The following is a 20,954-nucleotide window of genomic DNA, read 5'->3' on the forward strand; positions in this document are numbered from 1 at the left end:
ATCACGCCCTGAGCCGAAGGCAGACGCCCCAACGACTGCGCCACCCAGGCGCCCCTGTTATTTTATTTTCTTAACACTGATGTAGGAGGGCCGCCTGTTGTCCCATTTTATAGATGAGTAAGTTAAGCACATACATCTAATTAGTGGTCAAGATGAATACCCCGGCCTTCTGATATAACTGCTTTTTGGGGGGAGACCACACATTTTAAGATTTGTTTCTCGAGTAATATCTTGTCAGAAATACTTACCTTTATTCCACCTTTTTAAAGAAAGGATTTGAGGTGAGAATTAAAGTGTAAGCTATACTTAAGCACAAGGGTGCTCAGAAATTTTCATACAAGTAGAATCTCTTGACATGCGGTGTAGGCAGTTAGTCACAGTGATTGAGCTGCTAGCTCTCGGGTGTGCCAGCTTCCAGAAGACACAGGCAGGGTGCGGGCAGCACTGCCTTACAAGCACGTAGTATGTGATTCGTAGAATAAATAGGTTAAAGGTCTTTTTTATTTCAGTGAAATGATTATCTAGAAATTCCATTTCTCCCTGATTATTTCTTAAAAGCCACTCCCAGTGCTGGGTAGCCTCAGATTACTTACCAGCTCTTGAGCATTAGTTCCCAGAATCACTTCAGTGGCTTTTAAAAAAATGCACATTCCTGGGCCCCCAGCCAAACCTACAGAATCAGACTCTCTGTAAGTTATTTAGTTGATTTAGATGCCATGGAGGTTGGGTTATTTCCAGAGGGATTAATGGATTTGATAATCTCCCTCTGTAGCTGCCCCCTTCCCTGAAGAAAAGCAGGAGGTAAGCGGGCTGTCCTGAAGGAACAAAGGCATTCTTGAAATTGCCGAAGCCACTGACAGAGGGAGCCAGCCCGTGTATGGCTAAAAGGAGAGACGCAGTGTAAGCTCATCTTGAATGTGTGTCTGCTGTGTCTCTGCAGCATCGGGCTCTAATGGAAGAACTAAATCGCAGCAAGAAGGACTTTGAAGCAATCATTCAAGCCAAGAACAAAGAACTGGAACAGACCAAGGTACTAGAAAGAAGGTGAAGGTTTAGAATTTGGTTAGTACACGCAACTCTGCATTTTCAACAGTGCAAGGGTTGCTATAGTGAATGAAGAGAGATCGTGGCGCTTCCTTGCTCAGGGGAAATAGTCCGTAAAATTATTCAGGCCTATAGAAGGGTCTGCCTCTAAGACATTTTTTTTCTTCCCTCATTCAGAAGCTAAATGCTGGGAATGAGACTCTCATCCTGCAGTCTCGTCCTTTTGCTGTGGTAAATGCTCCTTCAGAGTGTTTCACTGGCACAGGCTAAGGGGTGGTATAGTCAAAAAACAGTTGGTCCTGATGCATGTAGATAATTATTTCCCTCATCACAGCAGTGGAATGCTTAAATTAGGGGTTCTAAACTCGGGTGCCCACCAGGGTGGACTGGTAGTAGAAGTGAGTGAAGTGGCCTGGGTGCAAGATCACAGTAGGGAGCTGTAAGGACAGAGGCACACCAGCAGGGTTCACTCGCCACCCCTCCTTTCCCGCCCCCAAGAGGCAGCTCTTCTGTGCTGCAGCCGATTGCTGCCATCCAGAAATGCAACCCACTGTTGTCAGAGCTGCTGACTTGTCCACAGAAGATGGAAATCCACATGTTTATGTGAGCTATTTCAATTTTAAATATTAGCAACAAATTCAAGGCTTTTTGCTTTGTTTTTTAATACCATGAGGGCCAAACTAAACAAATCTACCAGCCAGATCCAGTCCACAGGCCAGCAGTTTAGAACCTCTGACCTGAACTTAATGCCCGAGTTTGACTGCGTCTCTCAGCCCACCCTTCCCCACAGACAGACCTGGAGCAGAGTACAGAAAGGAGGAGACTCAGCTTTCATTTGGTTCGAGATCCTTATCCTCTGTTTAAATCACATAGTACCTTCTTTCTTAACTTTCAAAAAACCACCACATCTTTTTAAAACTAGCAGTTTGTAAGTTTTCAGGGAACTTTACTTAAATTGGGTCCAGACCCTCTTTGCTGCCCTAAGCAGTGTGACAGTCTTCGCTTTGATTAGAAGAGACAATAAAAGATGAAAAATTAATCAGTTACTCAGATATACCCTAAATGGCCTTTCCTTTTCCCTCAGGGGCTCCTGACACTTTCAGTTTAGGGGATGAGGTGCTGACTTAAATAAATGTTTGCTTCTAGAGAACACACCGAGGATCCTTCCCAAAAAGGGTGTCCACAGGCAGTCTGACCTCTTGGGGAAAGCAGAGGGAAATTGGACTGCAGACCTCTGCAGGAGGAGGGGGTAGCAAGCATCATAGAACTTGGATCCCGAAGGGCCTAGAAGAGACCCTCTCTCAGCCTCCTGCCTCCAGGGAGTATAAGTATTATCCTTATTTTGTAGAAGAGGCAGCTGCAAGGAACACAGGGGACCGTATAAACTAATTCAGGCTTCCTGCCTCTATGGACCGTTTTTCATGTCTGCGTTCATGTCCAGTGAGTTTTTGGTTGCTTGGGATGATTTTATATCACCTCTAAACTGCCGTTAGTTAATAGGACACGTAATGCCTCATTCTAGTCTTGCGCGGTCGGTGGGATGAGTATATTACCTTCAGTTTTTCTTGTTTGGTTAGTTCTGGGAAAGGAGACAGAACCTACAATGCAAATACAGAAGTGGAGAGAGGAAAGAAAGGAAGACAGTGCCCTGTGTTAGAAAGTTCAGAGAAACCATAACCCTCAGGGAGAGGGTTTCGTTCTCCTTTTGCTGCGCCAGGTTGAATATTTTATTTAGACTCCTGAATTCTATTCCAGACAATTAACCCTGCTCCCTGTCCTGTTCTGCATTCTCATCGGTTCTCCCAAATGACAGGTAGGGTTGTGTGTCTTTGCAGGAAGAGAAGGAGAAGGTGCAAGCACAGAAGGAGGAAGTGCTTAGCCACGTGAATGACGTGCTGGAGAACGAGCTCCAGTGTATTATTTGCTCAGAATACTTCATTGAGGTAATTACAAGCAGTGGCTCACGCCTCCTTATTCCTCGCAACCCCGAACGGAGCCTGGGCTGCACAGGTTCTGCCACAGGGAAACATTCTGAAGAGAGTTTCATTCTAGTAACATACTGTCGTTATTTGACCTCAAAGTGACCTTGAGAGGTGGCCATGTCTCATTCGTTTTTTGTAGTCTTCTTTACCTTTACGGATCCTTTTTTTTAGTGTGTTGTTGAGTGTTTATTTGGTACAATCTCTATTTTTAGCTGCAATAAAGCCTTTATTTCTTTGTTGTTGGGAGAAAATGGGGCCACGTGGCATTAGATTTTTGAAGTATCGGAGTAAAGCCGCTCAATAAAGCTTTTCTTTCTTTACTGTGAACGGGCGCAGTGCTGAGAGTGGCGGATAGTGCAGCCTCTAACAGGGTGGTAAAGGTCAACGACGTGTGGTCACTTTGGGAATTCAGCAGCCAAGTGGAACGTGTTTCGGGGACTCAGGCTCCCTGTGAAAATGAAAATATCTCCTAGGTTACCATTTGTTCTCATGTCATATTTTTGCATAGCTTTTATTTGTCACAGATTCTACCATTTGTGTCCAGTTCATCTTATACCACTCATCTTAAAGTCAAGTTGTTAAACGATAGTGCTTTTCAGACTTCTTTGAAAAGGAAAATGCGCGCACGCACACCTTCCTTCTCTCTGGTAGTCCATAGGGAGGTTGAGTGTGTTAGCCTCCCGAGAAATCTGTCCTGGGCAGATCTGTTTCTTTTGCTCTGGATCCAGTTTGACTTCAGGTCATCATTTCCCCCGTAGTTTCTAGTCATTTGATTCCCTACTTCGGCCAGACTCAGTGTGGCTTTGACAGGGCACTGCTGGGGGAAGGCAAGGGAAGGGGCGTTGGGCTGGCTGATGAGTTCGCCCACCCGGCACGTCTGCACAGACGTGGGAGAGACAAACAACCTGACACACGCCTTGTTCCCTGCAGACCGCCTGACCTTTTTCCGTGGTCACCTCGTAGTCAGTGTTGGAAAGAGGTTTTATTTTAATCAGACAGGTTTTTAGTCCTGTTTGTGAGGATTTTTCTCATATAGTTAACAAAATATCTCCTAGTTGGCTTTCTGTGCTTGACTTGGCATTTGAAAAATGCGTAATTTCTGTTATTTTCCACTGCTATCTAAAAGCAGGAATGAAGACTTCTGGGCCTCAGAAAAACTTGTATCTTAGGACACGTACATAAACAAGAGTAATGAAGAGCACGGTTTATATTTTCAGAAGTGATAAGGGCCCTGGCAGAAATCTGACCATTGGAGTGACTCAGGAATTCCTCAGCTTTAGACTCCCTTCTGCTTTCCCTCTTCTCACAGGCTTATTTACTTAAGGGTTCAGTCACCGTCGGTGAACCCATTTCATTTTTTTAGTTTCTTTTTCCCCAGCCTTTTTAGTTGTCTTTTACGTGTATTTTACTTTTTAAGTTTCTTTTGAGTGTAGATAATGCCTCCTACTGTTCTGTATACTCAGTATTCAGAATGTGCTCCCCATCATCTATTAAAATTGGAGCTCTGATTCACCATTAGCGGTTACACATTTGTGTTCCGTAAGAGAATTAGTGATGTGTTTGTACCGTTCCCACGCTTACTAGTCCTACTTGGGCCAGTGACGTTTGTTTGCAAGGTGGCTAATCGGGGTTGGCAGTGTGGTCTGAGTTGGTGGAACGAGACAGACAAAGCAGCCTATGCCTATGAACTTACCTTTGAGAAAGAAGATGAACCATCTGACATAAACTTTCCCATCCCCAAGAACAATCTGATACCATCTGTAAGTCCTCTACATGGGATTAGGGTTAAATTTCCATTTGGCCTTGGAAATGAACTCCTGTCCTAGCTTTGAGACTACAACCACCCTGGGGAAGTAAGCACGATGGATCTGATGTGTGTGTTCGCATTCCCATTGCAGGCTGTCACCTTGAACTGTGCCCACAGTTTCTGCTCCTACTGTATCAATGAGTGGATGAAGCGGAAAGTAGAATGCCCCATTTGTCGGAAGGACATCAAGTCCAAAACCCACTCCCTGGTTCTGGACAATTGCATTAATAAGATGGTAGATAATCTGAGCTCAGAAGTGAAAGAACGACGAATCGTCCTCACTAGGGAACGAAAAGGTGAGTGGCTGCGAACAAGGTGAGTCCCCTCAACAGAAGACTGACAAGCCTAAGTAAGCAGATTTTTGTGGTTGGGGAAGAGAGTCAGATAAATGATTGTTAAGCTAAAGAAGAAGAGGGAGAAACGGGAAAAAAGGAGAGAGAGTTAAAGGTGATGAACATGTGAGAAAGAGTTGAGGGAGAATGGACTTGCGTATTTGAGCAGTGGGGAAGGGGGAGACTGGTGTGTGTACCTCGGTTATGGATGTGGGTGGGAAACAAGGTCAGAAGGTTTGTTGTACTGATCACTAGATGGCGCTGTTGTTCAGGACAGTTCAGGCGCCGTCCGCGTGTTGGCAAAAACCTTGGGTTGGGTACACAATCAGTTATCAATAGGAGATGAACAAGTCAGAGATCGACAAATTGGTGAATGCCTGATGGGAGCACATGTTTTATAGGCAGTCACAGCTTAATTACCCAAATTGGACATAACGTTAAACTAGAGAGAGAGATTTAATCCTTGGGTGTCCTGATACGTTTACCAGCTAGTCTCCCAGTTGGAGAGAATTCGGATAAAGAGGTTGGGGAATGGGTGGATGAGTTCCCCTAATGAACCATGCTTCCTTGGTGAATATGCATTTATTCAACCAAGTGATCTCATCACACGTGGAGCTTGCTGTGTTGAGGGTTGCAGAGCCCTTCCGCTTGAGACTTGCATGTCCTTGTGGTAAAAGATGCGTCCTGGGGCAAGGCACAGGGAAGCTAATGGAGAGGAAAAAGGATTGGTTATTAGCCAGGGATGAGAGTGCACAGAAGCAGGGTGGATCTCTCATCACGTTCAGTCCCTCTAATAATCCAGCACAGCACTACCTCCTGGGAAGGCATCGGAGCCAAAGTGCTGTGATGTCAGTTGCTGCACATAGAGGCCGAGCAGAGAAGACCCAGAAGCTCACTGCCCTTCAGGTGCTTCCCACCACCTGGCCATTTTGGTAACCCCGATTCATATGTGTCTGTGGATGTACCTTTGTCCAAGTCCAGAGAAACTGAAGGCCTAAAAGCCACACTGCTAAGAGTGGGATCTGTCCATTGCTTCCTTCCTTCTAGCCCTTCAGCGGCTCTCAGCCACTTTGAATGGGGCTGGGCGTCTGCTGCTAGTCTGCAGGTGGCCGTGCTGTGACACTGGCCCTTGGCTCGTCAGCCAGAGCGGAGGCAGCACGCCTGTGCCGAGCCAGGGGAAGCAGCGACTGAGCAGGAAGTGTGCTTGAGCCTGTCCTGCCGAGGAAGGCTTTCGAACCTGTGGAAGGGTGGGACAGCCCTTGGGTGGTTCTTTGGAACCAAAGTGTTTTCCACTTTCCTGGCAGCTGTGTGCTCATAGATTTTGGGGCCGGTTTGAGCCCTCCCAGATCTTTTACCTCGCAGGAGCCACTTGATTCTGGCAGAATCCCATTGCTCTTCCTCTCACTTCTCACTCCATCAGCATTTGTAGGAACCGTACATGCCACGCGGGGATAAAGACATACATATGGCCTTGTCGCAGCTCCCACAGCACCCAGTCTGTGGAGGAGGGAGAGAGGCAAGTAGGCAGCGGGACAAGTCCCACGCCAGGGTGCCGGGACACTGCAGAGCAGCGGGCAGTCAGTTTGGCCTGGGCAGGTGGGGGGACAGTAGAAAGCTTCGTGGAGGAAGTGTGCTTTGAACAGTCTTAGAGGTTCCCAGGGGTGGAGTTTTCCAAGCAGAGGCTTCAGCACCAACAAAGCACAGAGGCGTGAGAAGCATGACGTGTTCCTAGCAGGGCCCCCTCATGGCCCACACGGGACAGAATGTCCACGTGGTGCCAGAGCAGCCTGAGGACAGCCGCGGCTCAGGAGGTGCCCGCTGAGGTGTCGCGAATACTTCTGAGAGGAGCAGTGACCTGGGACCCAGATTTAACCCCGGTCAGCCATTGAGCTGGAGTGTGCTGGGTCTCGGGGTGGGTGGGGGGACACCCGCATACTTTTTTCAGCCAGCCCACTGACTGGGTTTCTTCTCGCGTGCGCAAGCGCGATAGATGGCTTCATGCAGCCCTGGAAAGGGAAAGAAGAGCCCCGTGTCCTCAGTTCACCTCTGGCTCCCCTCACACAGAGTTAATTCTGCAGAATAAATCACATCAAACCCCCCTTTCCCCTCCAGAGACTAAAGAGGGTGCGTCTCTGCCTTTTTGGTAACCCTCGGAGCCCAGGCAGTGAACTGAAGCAGCCTCCTCACCGTGCTCCCCTGCCGGGAGGGGTGCTGACACTGGTCTCCGTTTCCTTGGTTATCGCGGCGATTGCAGCTCTGAGGTGTTCTCCAGAGACAGACAGAAGCTTCTGAGTCCCGATTGAGGGAAATGTGCCAGAGCCATCAGCAGCTTCACTGGTCTGCAGTGTGAGGTTTAGAGAAAATTCTCAGTTCAAATACCAACCTTCCTTGCCAACTGAAAGCTGCTTTAATCCCCAGTGCATGGGAATTTGAAAAAGGACCAGACTTAGGATCTGGGAACCGAGATTGGCAGGACTGTAATTGTCAGAGTTTGGATACAGCGGTAGGGCTGTTTTCCTCCTGGGCGGGGGTGGCTCTTACCATGGGTTCAGGGAGGGAAACCTGTCTGTCTGTGGGAGCGTAGGGTGCTGATTCCACCAAGAGCAGCACCACTCCAGGCCTCCCTGGCTGGTTGTCGTCTTCTAGTTCCATACCCCTTGGGAGGAGTGCTGCCTCATGACTGATGAGCCACTGATCCTTGTAACTGTGAGGCCAGATGATGCAGAGGAGAGGAGAAGGCTCGGATATTAGATCTTACGTTAGAAGGATGCTCTGGAGCCGGGGGAGATAACGAGCGTCTAGTAAGTGTTTGCCACATGAATAATTGTGGCTCTCTGGGATATTGGCATGAGATTTTCTGAAGGGAAGACATTTTTTGACATTCCCTATAGAGGCTCTCCCTCCGGAGCGGTGAGGTGCTAGAACAGAGTCTTCTGTCAGCTGCTCCCCCTCCTCTGTTTGTTCTGCTCTCATTAAATGTTGCTTGGTTGACAGAGTGTTAACACTCCCACTTTTAGCTTTCCCTAGCAGTTTCTTTGGGTTGTGCTCAGAAAAGAAGAAAGCAAATTATCTAGAAATAAAATCTTGTTGGTCCTTTAGAATAGTGATTTTCAATCCAGGGGCTTTTTCAAACTACATTCCCTGGCTCCCTTGGGACTGTTACATCGAACCAAGGCTGCTGGTGGGAGCGTGCCATGGCCTTCAGGTATGCCGAGGTGGGGAGAAAGGTTTATGAACCCCCACTTTCCTGGATCTGTGGCACAGAGGCCCCTGCAGAGGTTGAGGGTCTCTAGAAAGGTAGACTCAGGTCAGACCACCCAGGCCTGTGGCTCTTGCCAGTTTCCCGTAGGCTATGAGGAGGGTGATCCAGACAGGGGACAGGAGAAACTGGCAGTCACTGACGAGAGGGTCTGCCTGCCCAGCTGCAAGGTTTTCCTTGATAATGCCCATCCCCCTCTGCTGAAAGGCAGAGCCTCGTAAAGGAGCCCGTGGGCATGGCCACAGTAACAGTGTCTGGCAAGCTGAGCTCATCCACAGGGAATACTTGTTAGCAAGTACTTTTAATCCACCCCGTCCTGCCCCTAGAGAATCAGAAGGGTCTTGCGCGTGAAGTCAGCAAGCCTGCCTGGCACAGGACAGTTCATCTGGGGGAGAAAGTGGCTCTTGGCAAGGTAGGCACGGGGTGGGTTGTCCGCATGCATGCACTCAAATAGTATGTAGCACTGAACTCTTTAAAATTTTTGACTTTTAAAAATTCTTCCTTTGCAAAATCGTCATGGGATAGAAAATTAGTAGACTTGTTAGTAGAAGCTTTTTTTTGTATTTCTCCATCACCGCCTCCCATTTTTGCCCCTTATTTTTCCTTTCCTTCTCTTTTTTTGGTCTGTTGTCCTTCCTTTCCTTGTCCCTTGATGGGCATCAACCCCAGCACCCTTACTAGCATCTTAGAATGCATAGCTGGGAACAACAAGGGCAGCACAGGAACTGTCCCCCAGTGGGGAGGGGACCATGATCGGAGTAGAGGCCAGCTGTGGGATTAATTACAGTGTGTGTGGAGTACAACCCATGAAGCCCTAGAATCGCAGGTTGCTTGCCGACTCTAAAGTCCTTTAGACTTCTTTTTTTTTTTTTAAGATTTTATTTATTTGAGAGAAGGGGAGAGAGCAAGCGCACGTGTGCATGTGCGAGCGGGGGTGGGGGGAGGGCATAAGGAGGGAAACCCAAGCAGACTCTGTGCTGAGTGTGGAGCCCGACACATGGAGACTGAGGCAGGGCTCCATCTCACGACCCTGAGATCACAACCTGAGCCGAAATCAAGAGTTGGACACTCAACCGACTGAGCCGCCCAGGCGCCCCCTTTGTCTTCTTAATGATAAAATAGAGTTATTTTGGTTCTCTAAAAGAATGGATTCTCCTCCTTCCAACGAGCATGTAACTTTGTGACTTGCTGTACAGACGTACACTTTCAGGACCGTCCTATTGCAGAAGACCGCCTGTGTAACTACGGAGACGTGCCGTGAACCGAAGCAGATGTCCCTCGAGGCTTCCTTGGGTTCTGCACTTGACTCTAGATGAACACAGAGCATTTTTAGATCTCCGTGAACTAATCTTGGAGAGTGGCTGGGGTCACGGATTGTGCTTCTCCCCCCCCCCCTCCGGAATATCATAGAATTAGGTGCCTCACTGTTGAGGTTTCTCTGCACCAGCTGGATACATATCCTGCCCGACTGCCTGCTGTTGCGGTTTTTAAGAAATCTGATGAGACCAGACATGCTCCTATTCCTGGCTAAGGCTTCTGCTTGAATTGCTTTCTGCTTTCTTACTCTGGAGAGTTAGGACCTCTTTGGGTTTGTCCCATGAAACCTGAACCAGAACCCCACCCCAAAGAACACCTCTTCCTTGCTTCCTTTTGTCTGAGTCTGTCCTTCTCAGTTCCTACTAAGTGCCAGGTGTTGGGGATAAAAGTAAGCAGGGCATAGGATGAGAAATTGCCTTTTGGATGTAGCAGGAGTGTGGGACACTGATGACTTTATCTAGTACAAGTTTGGGGGACTGGTGGGGTGAGAAGTTAGTTTGCAGTGACTTGGAGAATGAATGTGAGGTTAGGGAGTGGAGAAAAGTAAGATAGACAAGGTCCTCAAGAAATTTGGCTACCGCTAAGATGGTAGGGGCAGCACCAAGAGAAGGCCATAGTTGGAGGAGGAGGTAGGAGAAGAGGAAGTTTTTGTTTTGTTTTTCAAAGACATGAGAAACCTTGGGTGTGTTCAGTTGCTGAGCCTGTGGAGGGGGAGGTGCTGGGAAGTTGAGATAGTGGGTAGGGCCGGCTTCTGTGGAAATCAGGACAGGGCAGGGAATGCGTGGCACGGATGGGGGACTTTGTCTTTAAAAGTGGGAGGGTACCTCCTGTTTTCTAGAAAGAAGGATTTAATGTGGGTGGGTGGGCAAGGAGATTTGCTTGCGGGGAGTCAAGAGAATTTCCTTCTTGTGGCTTCTGTATTTTTCTGAGTTACTAGATGAGGCCATTAGCTACGAGGAAGGGAGCCTCACTGAGCTCTCTTCAGCTCTCCAAGGCTGCCCACAAGGGGAGAAGAGTAACTTTTATTATCCTGTTGGTCCTCCTACCAGGTGTTCAGGACCTCAATCTCAGGGAAGGGGACAGTCTCCTTGGTAGCTTTATTGTGCTCTTAGGCCAGGATCTCTGCTTCCGCAGACTGAGGAAGCAGAAACAGTAAATAGCAGTAAGTTGTCCCTTCCACCTCCTCCCTCCCCACCTCTCCTTGCCTAGTGCTGTGTATGTAATTCCTTCGTCCTTCAGCACATGTTCGTTGAGGGCCATCTTTGTGCCAAGTGCTGCTCTAGGTTCCAGAAATAGAAAGAGAGTGAAAATCTAGTAAGTTAGATGGGATTAGTGTTGTGGAGAAAAAGCAAGGGATCAGGGAGTGATCGTTGCCATTTTTGGTAAGGTGGTCGAGGAAGGCGTCAGAGAGAAGGCAGTACTGCAGTAAAGCCCTGAAGGCAGCAGCCATGCCACTGTGTGGGAAAGAGTGTCACAGGAAGGGGGAATACACTTGGGGAGGCGGAGGGGTGGTGAGGCAGCCAGTGTGACTGGAGTGGAGGGCACCATGGGGGCAAGGGGGGCAGCACAGAAGGGCCTCACGGGCCTTTGGTAGGAGTGGGCCTTGAACTCTTACTCTGGGAGAAATGAGAAGCAGGCTCGGAGCAGAGTGACGTGAGGATAGCAGCAGGGAGGCCAGGTAAGGAAAATGCAGGCTGCTCCTTTAATTCGTTTTTCTTTCTCTTCCAAGCAAAGAGACTGTCCTGAAGACCACGCTCCAGGGGCGTTCGAGGGACTGCCAGGCAGTGGGAGCTTGGGATGGCCTGGAGGATTATCTGTGGACAGGTCTTGGGCCGCTCTGAGAGAGAGCGCGGGACGGAGCCACGTGGGACAGAGACTGAGTTAGGCAGTCCTCCTCATGAGCCTCCGTGTTGGCCAGCCGTGCTGCCACCGCTGTCTGAAGCAGCGCCGGTCCTCCCCGCGAGGGCTGCTTCCGGGTACTTGATAGACTCTGCCTCACTGTGTGTTGAATGGGTTATGTATTTCTGTTCTGCTCTTTAAATTAATCGTTTTTGTTATGGTTTTGGTACCTCAGAAGCACCTCAGTTGACATTTGTTTTGGACAGGTTGGGTGTACCCCTATGGCTGCCCCTAAAAGCTAAGGCAGCCTTTCTTGGAGAGGATGGCCTACCTCTTTGTGAAAACAAGATGTCATTTCCTGGAAATAAAATGTAAAGCCTACCGGTTGCTCAGCTGGGCTTTGGTGTATTTATCTTCTTCCCTTCCAGCTCCCACACAGTCTCACAAGTAAACACTGGCAGCTCATAAATTGCAACCAAGAAAGTGACTGTATCAGATGATAGACTCAAGTGAATGTCAGCCTAAGAACCAAGCCCAAGATCATGCCGTAGCAGATGGGCTCTGGTAAGGCCCTGACTGTTTTCCCTTTTCATTCCAGAGGTAGGTCACTGCTTACCTGGTTTCAGAACGAGGTGGATTCCCTTCTTTAAGTGGGGGTTCAGAAGTTGTTTCTAAATCTATTTCATTCATTCATTCATTCATTCAGTAAACTCAATGCCCAGCATGGGGTTCAAACTTACAACACTGAGTTCAAGAGTCACATGCTCCACTGACTGAGGCAGCCAGGTGCCTCCAGATCTCTTTTACCCAGTGTCAGAAAACAAGGGCAATGGTTTTATGAGAATGTAATTTTATTTATTTATTTATTTATTTTTAAATTAAAAGTCATTTCTCTTTTGCTGCCTCCCCTTTTTAAACAGAAAGAGAACTAGTTTGATGTTTGGGAGATAGAAGCTTAGAAAAACCTGTGGTTTCCTTGGTTACTAGTGAGGAGAATGAGGGAAGAGACAGGAAGCTGAAGAGTAGTTGTTTGAAACAGGGAGCTGTCTAGTGGGGTTATGAAGCTGTTTGCACGTAATGTCATTCAACAGTTTGCTTCCCGTTGGAAAGGTATTCTCCTCTCCCTATTTACCATCTACCTGGAGAACCATACTTTGTAGTTCTTTATTTATACGCCCTGTGTTTTCATTAAGGATTGGGAACTATTGACTCACCAACTTTTTAGGGACCGTAGGTTTTGTCCTTTGCTGAGTATTCTGAAAAGACCGGGAACCCAGAGTCCTGGTCTTCATTTCCGTCTTTGGAATTGATTACTGATTGGAATGCTGGTGCAGTCATGGAGGAAGTGAGTTAAACATAACTACAGGACTTGAAAAGTATTCTAACCACATCATAAAAATCCTGGAGAAGTAGAAAAAAGAAGAAAAAGATTATTACCATCTTGATGTAACACCAAATTTCCCCTGTACCTCTATTTTGTGTATATGATTGTGTGGGCATGTATAAATTTTTGTATATTCTGTTGGGTTGGTTTTTTTTTTTTTTTTTTTAAGATGTATTTATTTATTTTGGGTGGGGGGAGAGAGAGAGAGCATGAGTGGAGGGAGAGGGAGAGAGAATCCTCAAATAGACTTCCCACTGAGCACAGAGCCTGATGCAGGGCTCGATCTCAGGACCTTGAGGTCATAACCTGAGCCAAAATCAAGAGTTGGACACTTAACTCACTGAGTCACACAGGTGCCCCTGTATATTCTGGTTTTTTGGGTTTTTTTTAAAGCTCACACAACATAAATCACTTTTAGAAGAGTACAGATATACATTTTTTTGAATAGGTAATATGGTTGCATGCTTTAAAATCAGATGTTACAAAAAGATGGAAAGTAAAAAGCCTATCACCCTTGTCCCCCAGTGACCACTTCCCTGCACAGTGGTGATGAGTGTTACCAGTTCTTTGGGTTATCCTTCCAGAGATCTTCTGACTATAGAAGCAAAATACACATAGCCTTTTTCCTTCTTAAAACGAGTTATGGCAGACTGTACACTATTCTATACCTTGCTTTTTTTCGGATATATCTTGGTGATAGTTCTATATCAGAACATGAGGAACTTCCTCTTTCTTTGTTCTGCCTATTTTTCCATTGTGTGTTTGTACCATAATTTGTTTTTCCAGTCTGTTTTTGATCTAGGTCGCTTTAAACCTTTCACTTTCTCTTTTTTATACAGTTCTCAAAGTCCTATTAAATAAATCTCAGAATATGTACTTTAATTAAAACAAAACAGAAATAACAAAAAATCACATAGAAACCATAAAATGGTATGCAAAGAAAGAAAAAATTCTGGAATCCACATACTGGGAGTTCTCTGTTAAAATCAAGGAGGCTTAGTCTGTTTCTTTTTAAAAAATGTTCATGGTTGTAACTATTTTCCTAAATGTTTTATTAGTAATAGTCTTGTAAGTCTGGTTCCATAAGAATCTATAAAATAATCACTTCGTCTGAAGGTCCGGCAATCTGCATGAGATAAGAATGAAATCAATTAGGCTCCCAATTCCACAAAACCCTACAGCACAAAACTTCAGTAAGCCTGAGGCAGAGCATCCACGATGAAATTGATCTCCCGACCACCCAAGAAAAAGAGAGTGCAACTGTTACTTTGTATGAATAGCCGTTTATTTACATTTGGGAACTTGAGAAAATTAACTTCATTTCCAGTAAGATATGCTTCATTGTCATGGAAATCCTCATAAGTTGTCTTGGGTGCTAGAAAACAGCATGAACTGTGTAATTTGTACAATTAGTTAGTTCTTGTATAGCATTGTTTTTTGTTTTGTTTTTAGGTATTTACAAAAATATTGTCCCATTTTGATGTTCTCACACTTGTATCTCCTTGCCCCCAATGGTGGTGGTGGCAGCCCTCCAAGGTCCCATGGTAACTGACATGGACCACAGGACACCCAGGAGCTGTTGGGCATGTGAGGGACCAATGTGTCTCAATTTTTACTCTTAAAAACAGTGTTGCAGTGAACCCTCTTATCGTTAGAGCAAAGATCCTCGAGAAAGAAACATCTTGACTGGGAGAACCTGAAGGCCCATCTGCTAAGACTAATCTCACAGACTGACCATTCCCTCCTTCAGCTGCTAGACACACGGTGACTTACAAACTCTGCTTTCAGAACACCACGTTCTTCTCCAGGGTGCCACACAAGTTAAGAAAGTTGAGCTCTTAAATACAGACCTACAAAAAAGAAAACTTAACATTTGAAAGTCAGACTAGCTGGGTTTGAATCCCAGCCCTGCCATTTTATAACCGTGTGGTCTTGAGCAAGTTACTCAACCTCTCTGAGCCTCAGTTCCTTCAACCCTTAAAAACCCCAATATGCAATTGTGAGGCCTACATAATTATCCCAGTTATGGCACTGTTCACAAACAAAAACCTGAAAGTTCTATTTTTAAAAGACAAACCAAAAACTAACCCAAATTTTTGCATTATTTCTCTGAGCTACAGGATGTTCTTTCCCTGGAGAGATGTCTGATCCGAAACATCATCTACATTGTGCCTGCCTAGAAAAATACATGGTAACTTTTCTGCCTGCAGCAGCAGACCGCAGTATAGCTGAGCCCCACCACTGTGTAGTCTGACTCTAATTAAAGGCATGTTCCCTACTACAAGGCTCTGAGAAACTGGGTAGAGAGGGTTTGTTTCAGGTTCTGCTTTATTACACAGATGAATGCGGCCAGCCTACTCTGTGAAGCGCTTTGCAGTGAGTGGCAGGTGTCCCATATGCCTCTGATTACGTTAACCTAGAAAGGGCTTCCTCTGCCTCTAGGCGTGCTTCATCTCTGCAATCAGACTGTGCCAGGGCGGGGGACTTTGCCTCTTGTGAGTTCGATAGCTGGATACTCGTCATCTGCTTCTCCGATTGGAAGCTGTTATTTTTACAGAGAGACCTAAATCCCCTTGTTATCTATCTCCAGCCCTTCTTTCTCACTACTTTTTCCTCTGAACGGCTATCTAGACAGTCACCACAGCTGCAAGAGTGCTTGGGATGGGCAGTTCTCTCCAACTGCCTGTTTGCTTTTTACATCCTGACTCTGGATAGACTCTCCCCACTTCATAGCTAAGGGCAACCTGAAAACTTAGGGATGCCCTAAATACGTTCTCAAAACACATTCTAGGCCTCTTAAGAATCCTAACGATTAACTCTTTTTGACACAGAAATTAAGAGAAGGAACATCTAACTTGCATTGTGATCCTAACCTCAGAAACTAAGAAAGTAAAGAGAATCATGTAATCACTGTCCCCCACCAAGAGATGCAGTCCTGTTAACAGGCGCAGGGCCTGATTTGAGCAGAGTGCTGCCACTGGTAACAGTGGGCCAAGGGCTCGTTCTGAACGCCAGTTAAACTTTCCACTCGGTCAACTCTTAGTTTTTTCTATAAATGGGAGTTGAGGCAGTAGGAGTAGGGGCTTCTGGGGAGAAGATGGGCCTTGTATTGATGAGAACTAATGAACTGTTTTGTTCAACAGATATCGTCAGTTCAGAAGAGCGTACGCATCCCAGGAGAGGGTTGGGTCTGTAGTAGGTGCTCCGTAAATACATGCTGGATTTCTCTTGTCTGCAGCACCCCCGAATAGTGTACCCACTAGGGCTTACCAGAGCTCACTATTTTAATCTCCATTCATTATTTCCTGCTTGTGTTTGCTTTAGCAAATTCTAAAGCAGATCCCCACCTCGGATCCAATTTCCAGACCCACTGTCTCTACTACCCACTTCCCTTTGGGCTCTGTGAATAGTTTAATCTGGTGTCACTTTTTTGTCATACAGTGGCCATTTGAATTCCAGTAGATTCAGTAATAGTTATTGAATACCCATTTTTGACTGGGTGCTGCTGTAGGTGTTTGGGGTGTGGCACTGAAAAAAACAAAAAAAGCTGCTGTGAGCCTAGTGTGTTCCGGGAGGGGTAAAAAGTCAAAAGCTTCCCACAATGGTTTTACCAGATTTGTGTGGGAGGGGCTTAGCAGTGCTACGGAGCTAGCATGTTGGATGTGCCTTCACATTCCTCAGACTCCAGACTGGATCCACTCCAAGATATAAAGCTGGAGTTTCATACCTTCAGGATCTGGGTTGCCAGAGTGTTCTCCATCCGTTTGCCTCCCCTTAGGATGTAGGGACCAGCTCTTTGGAGATCAGCCTCTCCTCAGCTCTAATCAGGGGCCTTCAAGGGCATCTCTGAGGCAAGTTTGGGCCCTCACAGCATGGGAGGCCAGCCCAGAAGACCCCCTCAGAACTGCATAAGACCACCACAGCCCTACACAGGCAGTCACCTAGGTGACCACCGAGGGAGCCTCAGGTGAGACTACATCAGCCCAGATAGGCACAGCCAAATGTGTCTGAAGTAAGTATTGACGCGGCAGCGAGCCTGGGCGGGGAGGCTGGGCAGGTTTCGGGGACATGTGCGTTGTGAGTTTATGCCTAGCTGTGAGGATTCTCCTGACCTGTGGCTCTTCTTGGTTCCTCAACTCCATACCCAGGCCTCTCCCAGTGGTGCCCTGACTCTAAAGAGTTGATTGTGTGTATCTCTTCCTAATTCCACCTTCAGTGAGGTCGTGTTGGTAGTTTGAAATCAGTCATGGTGGGCTTATTCACACACACACGGAGATTTGGCAAAATGCCACAGATCAGAGCCCCCTAGCCAACTGTGATAGCTAGGTAAACATTTACCAGAACATCACTGGTATCCCGCATGGTTGATTCCTAAGGCCTTTCACCCTGGGTCTTCCCAGTTTTCATGAAAAAGCTACTCGTCAGGCCAAGGGTGCTGTCTCCTTCCTGGCACTCTGAATCGCGCCAGAATGGCAGTGGTGTCCCTGCAGAGGCAGAGTGGCCCTCCCCCGCAACTCTAGGCCACACTTAGTCACCTTTGGAATCACGGGCACTTTCAGAATCTGCAGTTTCTCAACAAACTTGCTGCTCACCATCAGTCCCATAACCATTGGGGCCAGACCTAATCCTGGAGGTCCAGGGAGAAGGCCGATGCCATGCCACCCCCTGCATCCCCACTTCTTCAGTGACCTGAGTTCTCATAGCCAACAATGCAGATGGATACGTGGTGGAGGACAGGGATACAATCAACCGCGGCAGAGCCTCGGTCCTCAGCAGGGCCAGCAGAGTGTCCCGCCATGCTTACTCAAGCCGTCTTCCTACAGGGAGTCCTTTAACAGAGAGTGGGAATGGGCACCGTGACTGGGGTACTGGGCGTCTCTCCAGGGCTGGAGCCTTAGTGCTGGATGGTGTGAACCACGTTTCATTCTGAGCCACACGCATCTAGACATTAGCCCTCCTTCTTAGGATACCAGGTTCCCACCCAGGAGGTTCCCATCATACAAGCCAGCTCTGGTTTCTTCCAGCATGGCCACGGGTTGTCCCAGGTAGCATTCTAATGCTTTTGGAAGAATCCTTCCCAGGCCTGGTGTGACCTGGGAGGGGCAGCTGCTCTTGACTCAGAGGCCACCAGGTACAGCTCGAGGGCCGACCTTGTGAGCAGGCTGATTTCCCCGTGAATGTCTCTAGTCATGAGATTTGTTTCCAAGTGTACAGCCCCACAGAGCAGCAGAGGCTACCTTCCTACTCCCATTTGAAGAACCTCCTTAGTATGGAGCTTCCTCAAAAAGTTAAAAATAGAAACACCTATGAGGCAATGACACGACTAGGTATTTACCCAAAGGATACAAAAGTACAGATTGAAAGGGGTACATGCACCCCGATGTTTATAGCAGCGTTATCAACAATAGCCAGACTATGGAAAGAGCCAAATGTCCATCAACTGATGACTGGATAAAGAAGATGTGGTGTGTGTATATATATATATACATATATATATATATATGTATATATATATATATACACACACACAATGGAATATTACTCAGCCATCACAAAGAATGAAATCTTGCCATTTGCAAGGACACGGATGGAGCGCAAGTGTATCATGCTAAGCATAATAAGTCCGAGAGACAAATACCATATGATTTCACTCATGTGGAATTTAAGAAACAAAATAGATGAACATATGGGAAGGGGAAAAAAAAGAGGGAAGCAAATCGTAAGAGACTCAACAATAGAGAACAAACTGAAGGTTGATGGAGGGAGGTGAGTATTAAGGAGGGCGCTTGTTATGATGAGCACTGGGTATGTAAATAAAAATTTGGAAAAAAAAATGAAGAGCCTCCTTACCCTTCTGCAACAGGTCCTGAAATGTGGGGAATGGAAAATAGAACCTCTACTACCTCCCCTTCAGATGCCTAAATATGGGGGGGGGGCAAATTATTCACCTTCCTCTGCTCTTCTGGATTTACCCCACCCCTTTGAAGGAGAAGTTAGCTTCTGAACCCCTGGGGAAGTTCTCAGCACTCATTCGTTTGTTCCACAATTTACTGCTGGAAACATACTGTGTGCCAGGCACTGTGCTGGAATCTAGCGTTACCACAATCTATGACCTTACGGGATTTGTCCTGGAGAACACACAGAGTAACAGGTGTTTATGTAGAAATAGTACTGGGTAGGGGGCACCTGGATGGCTCAGTCGGTTAAACAGCCAACTCTTGATCTCAGCTCAGATCTTGATCTCAGGGTCATGAGTTCAAGCTCCACGTTGGGCTCCATGCTGGGCATGGAGCCTACTTAAAAAAAAAAAAAAAGGAAATAGTACTGGGAGTCGAGAGAGCACAGGAAGGCAGAGACTAAGGGCCATAGAAGGCTTCCTAGAGCATTAGACATCTAACCTAAGACCTGAAGGGCATCTAGGGGTCCCAGGTTAAGGGTGAGGAGTGAGTAGGGCTGGGGAGGGGAGAAGGAAGTGTTCTGGGTAGAGATAAGTGGAAAGCCATGGAGGTGAGAGACAGCATGGCCTCCTTGAAGAAATGAAAGGCATTCTGTGTGGCTGAATTGTCGAGTTCCTAAAGAGAAGTAATAATATTGGTTAATAATAGATAATTAGCATTGTTACCAGCACTTTAAAAGAATTAAGTCTTATTAATTCAACCATTATAATTCCATTTTATAGATGAGAAAATGGAGGCAGTGAGAGATTAAGTCCCTTGCCCAAGGGCGCACACATTGGTGGAAGTGGAGAAAATGCAGCTGACAAAGTGATCAGCCCGTACTATGGAGTTAGGACCTTCTCTGAAGAACAGTGAGCAACCATTGGGAGGTCATAATTGGGGGGAGTGACATTTTCCTCTGTTTTGGGAAGATCAATCTGGTTGCTGTGTGGAGGGTAGGTTAGAGGGCGGGAAGACAGAGGATTCAGGGAGGCCACTTAAGCAATTCCAATAATCCAAGCAAGAGGTTAGATGGCCTGAATTAAGTAAGACGTTGGCAGTGGGGGTGGGGAGGAGTGAAGGGTTTCACAGCTATCTAGCAGCTGTATCAAGCAACAGTTCTGATTGATTGGATATGGGGATGAGAGAGAGCCTAGAGTTAAGGTGATGACTGGGTTTCTGTCTTGGACAATGATCTCAGTGAAATTATCCACTGAAATAACTCAGGAAGAGGAAAATGTTTGGGAGCATATTGGTCAAGTATGAATTTCTGTTTTGGGATTGTTGAGTTTGATAATGCCAAAAAGAAAATTGCATGGAGTGAGTCCCTACGCATGCTAATTAGTATGCTCCCCTCCACGGTCCACACACATTTTAATTTTTCCAGATAGTCTTCCGGACACCGTCTTCCATAGCAATGGTTGGAAATAATTAAAGTAGTCCTAGATAGCGGCTTTTAGGAATTCAACTGTTATCAGGTGGATTTGAGAATTTACCATGATGCCCAAAGGCGATAAGTGTGCCACATGACATCAGACCTACATCCATTCCAACATCCACTAAAGTGGCTGTCAAGATAAATATTCGCAAACTGGGAAAGCATAAGTGCTGGAGCAGAAGAGCTGTTGACTCAAGATCTTTCACACACAGTTGTGGGAAAATCCGTGTGTGAAGTATACTCAAGTAAGTGTTGTAGTTGACACTTGTGACAAAAAGAAATGCCCTATCAAGTGATCCTATGAAATTGCTACCCACATCAGGACATGAGACAGCTACTGCTCGGGGATGGAGGACATGGTGGCACTCACAAGGGCTTCGAGGCTTCTCCACATAGAGCTGAGAGCTCACAGGTGGCCCCCGGGCTGGCGATACAAATGTGTGCAGATAGCCTCAGGGATCGTAAGGAGAATAAAATCCCCCAGGGAGAGGAGGCGGAAGGAAAAATACCCCAAACAGAACACCGAGGACCAGCGATATACAAGGGGAGCCACCTGCAGAGGCCAAGTAAGGGTAGGAGGCAAACAGCAGGAGAAGTAAGTGGTGGTCTATCTCAG

The 20,954-nt window shown here is 46.7% G+C and overlaps 1 protein-coding gene and 1 pseudogene across 3 annotated transcripts in view; one reads left to right on the plus strand and one right to left on the minus strand.

Moving 5' to 3' along the window:
- Positions 1 to 11,972, plus strand: part of RNF8 (ring finger protein 8) — a 32,613-nt gene extending 20,641 nt beyond the window's left edge. For 2 of the 3 annotated variants that reach the window (XM_045786326.2, XM_045786324.2), the window contains 4 exons: positions 941 to 1,030; positions 2,880 to 2,987; positions 4,925 to 5,129; positions 11,471 to 11,972. In XM_045786326.2, coding sequence (XP_045642282.1) covers positions 941 to 1,030; positions 2,880 to 2,987; positions 4,925 to 5,129; positions 11,471 to 11,487 — 420 coding nt within the window. In that variant the 3' untranslated portion in view covers positions 11,488 to 11,972. The remainder of the gene's footprint in view (positions 1 to 940; positions 1,031 to 2,879; positions 2,988 to 4,924; positions 5,130 to 11,470) is intronic. The other variant, XM_045786325.2, reaches the window with a different exon arrangement.
- A 2,003-nt stretch (positions 11,973 to 13,975) lies between these two features.
- On the minus strand, positions 13,976 to 16,724 carry LOC123784843 (TM2 domain-containing protein 1 pseudogene; annotated as a pseudogene).
- Positions 16,725 to 20,954: the final 4,230 nt, after the last annotated feature.

The sequence above is a fragment of the Ursus americanus genome, chromosome 32 (genome assembly GCF_024610735.1).
Source record: "Ursus americanus isolate L20-20 chromosome 32, mUrsAme1.1.p, whole genome shotgun sequence".
Lineage (NCBI taxonomy): Eukaryota > Metazoa > Chordata > Mammalia > Carnivora > Ursidae > Ursus > Ursus americanus.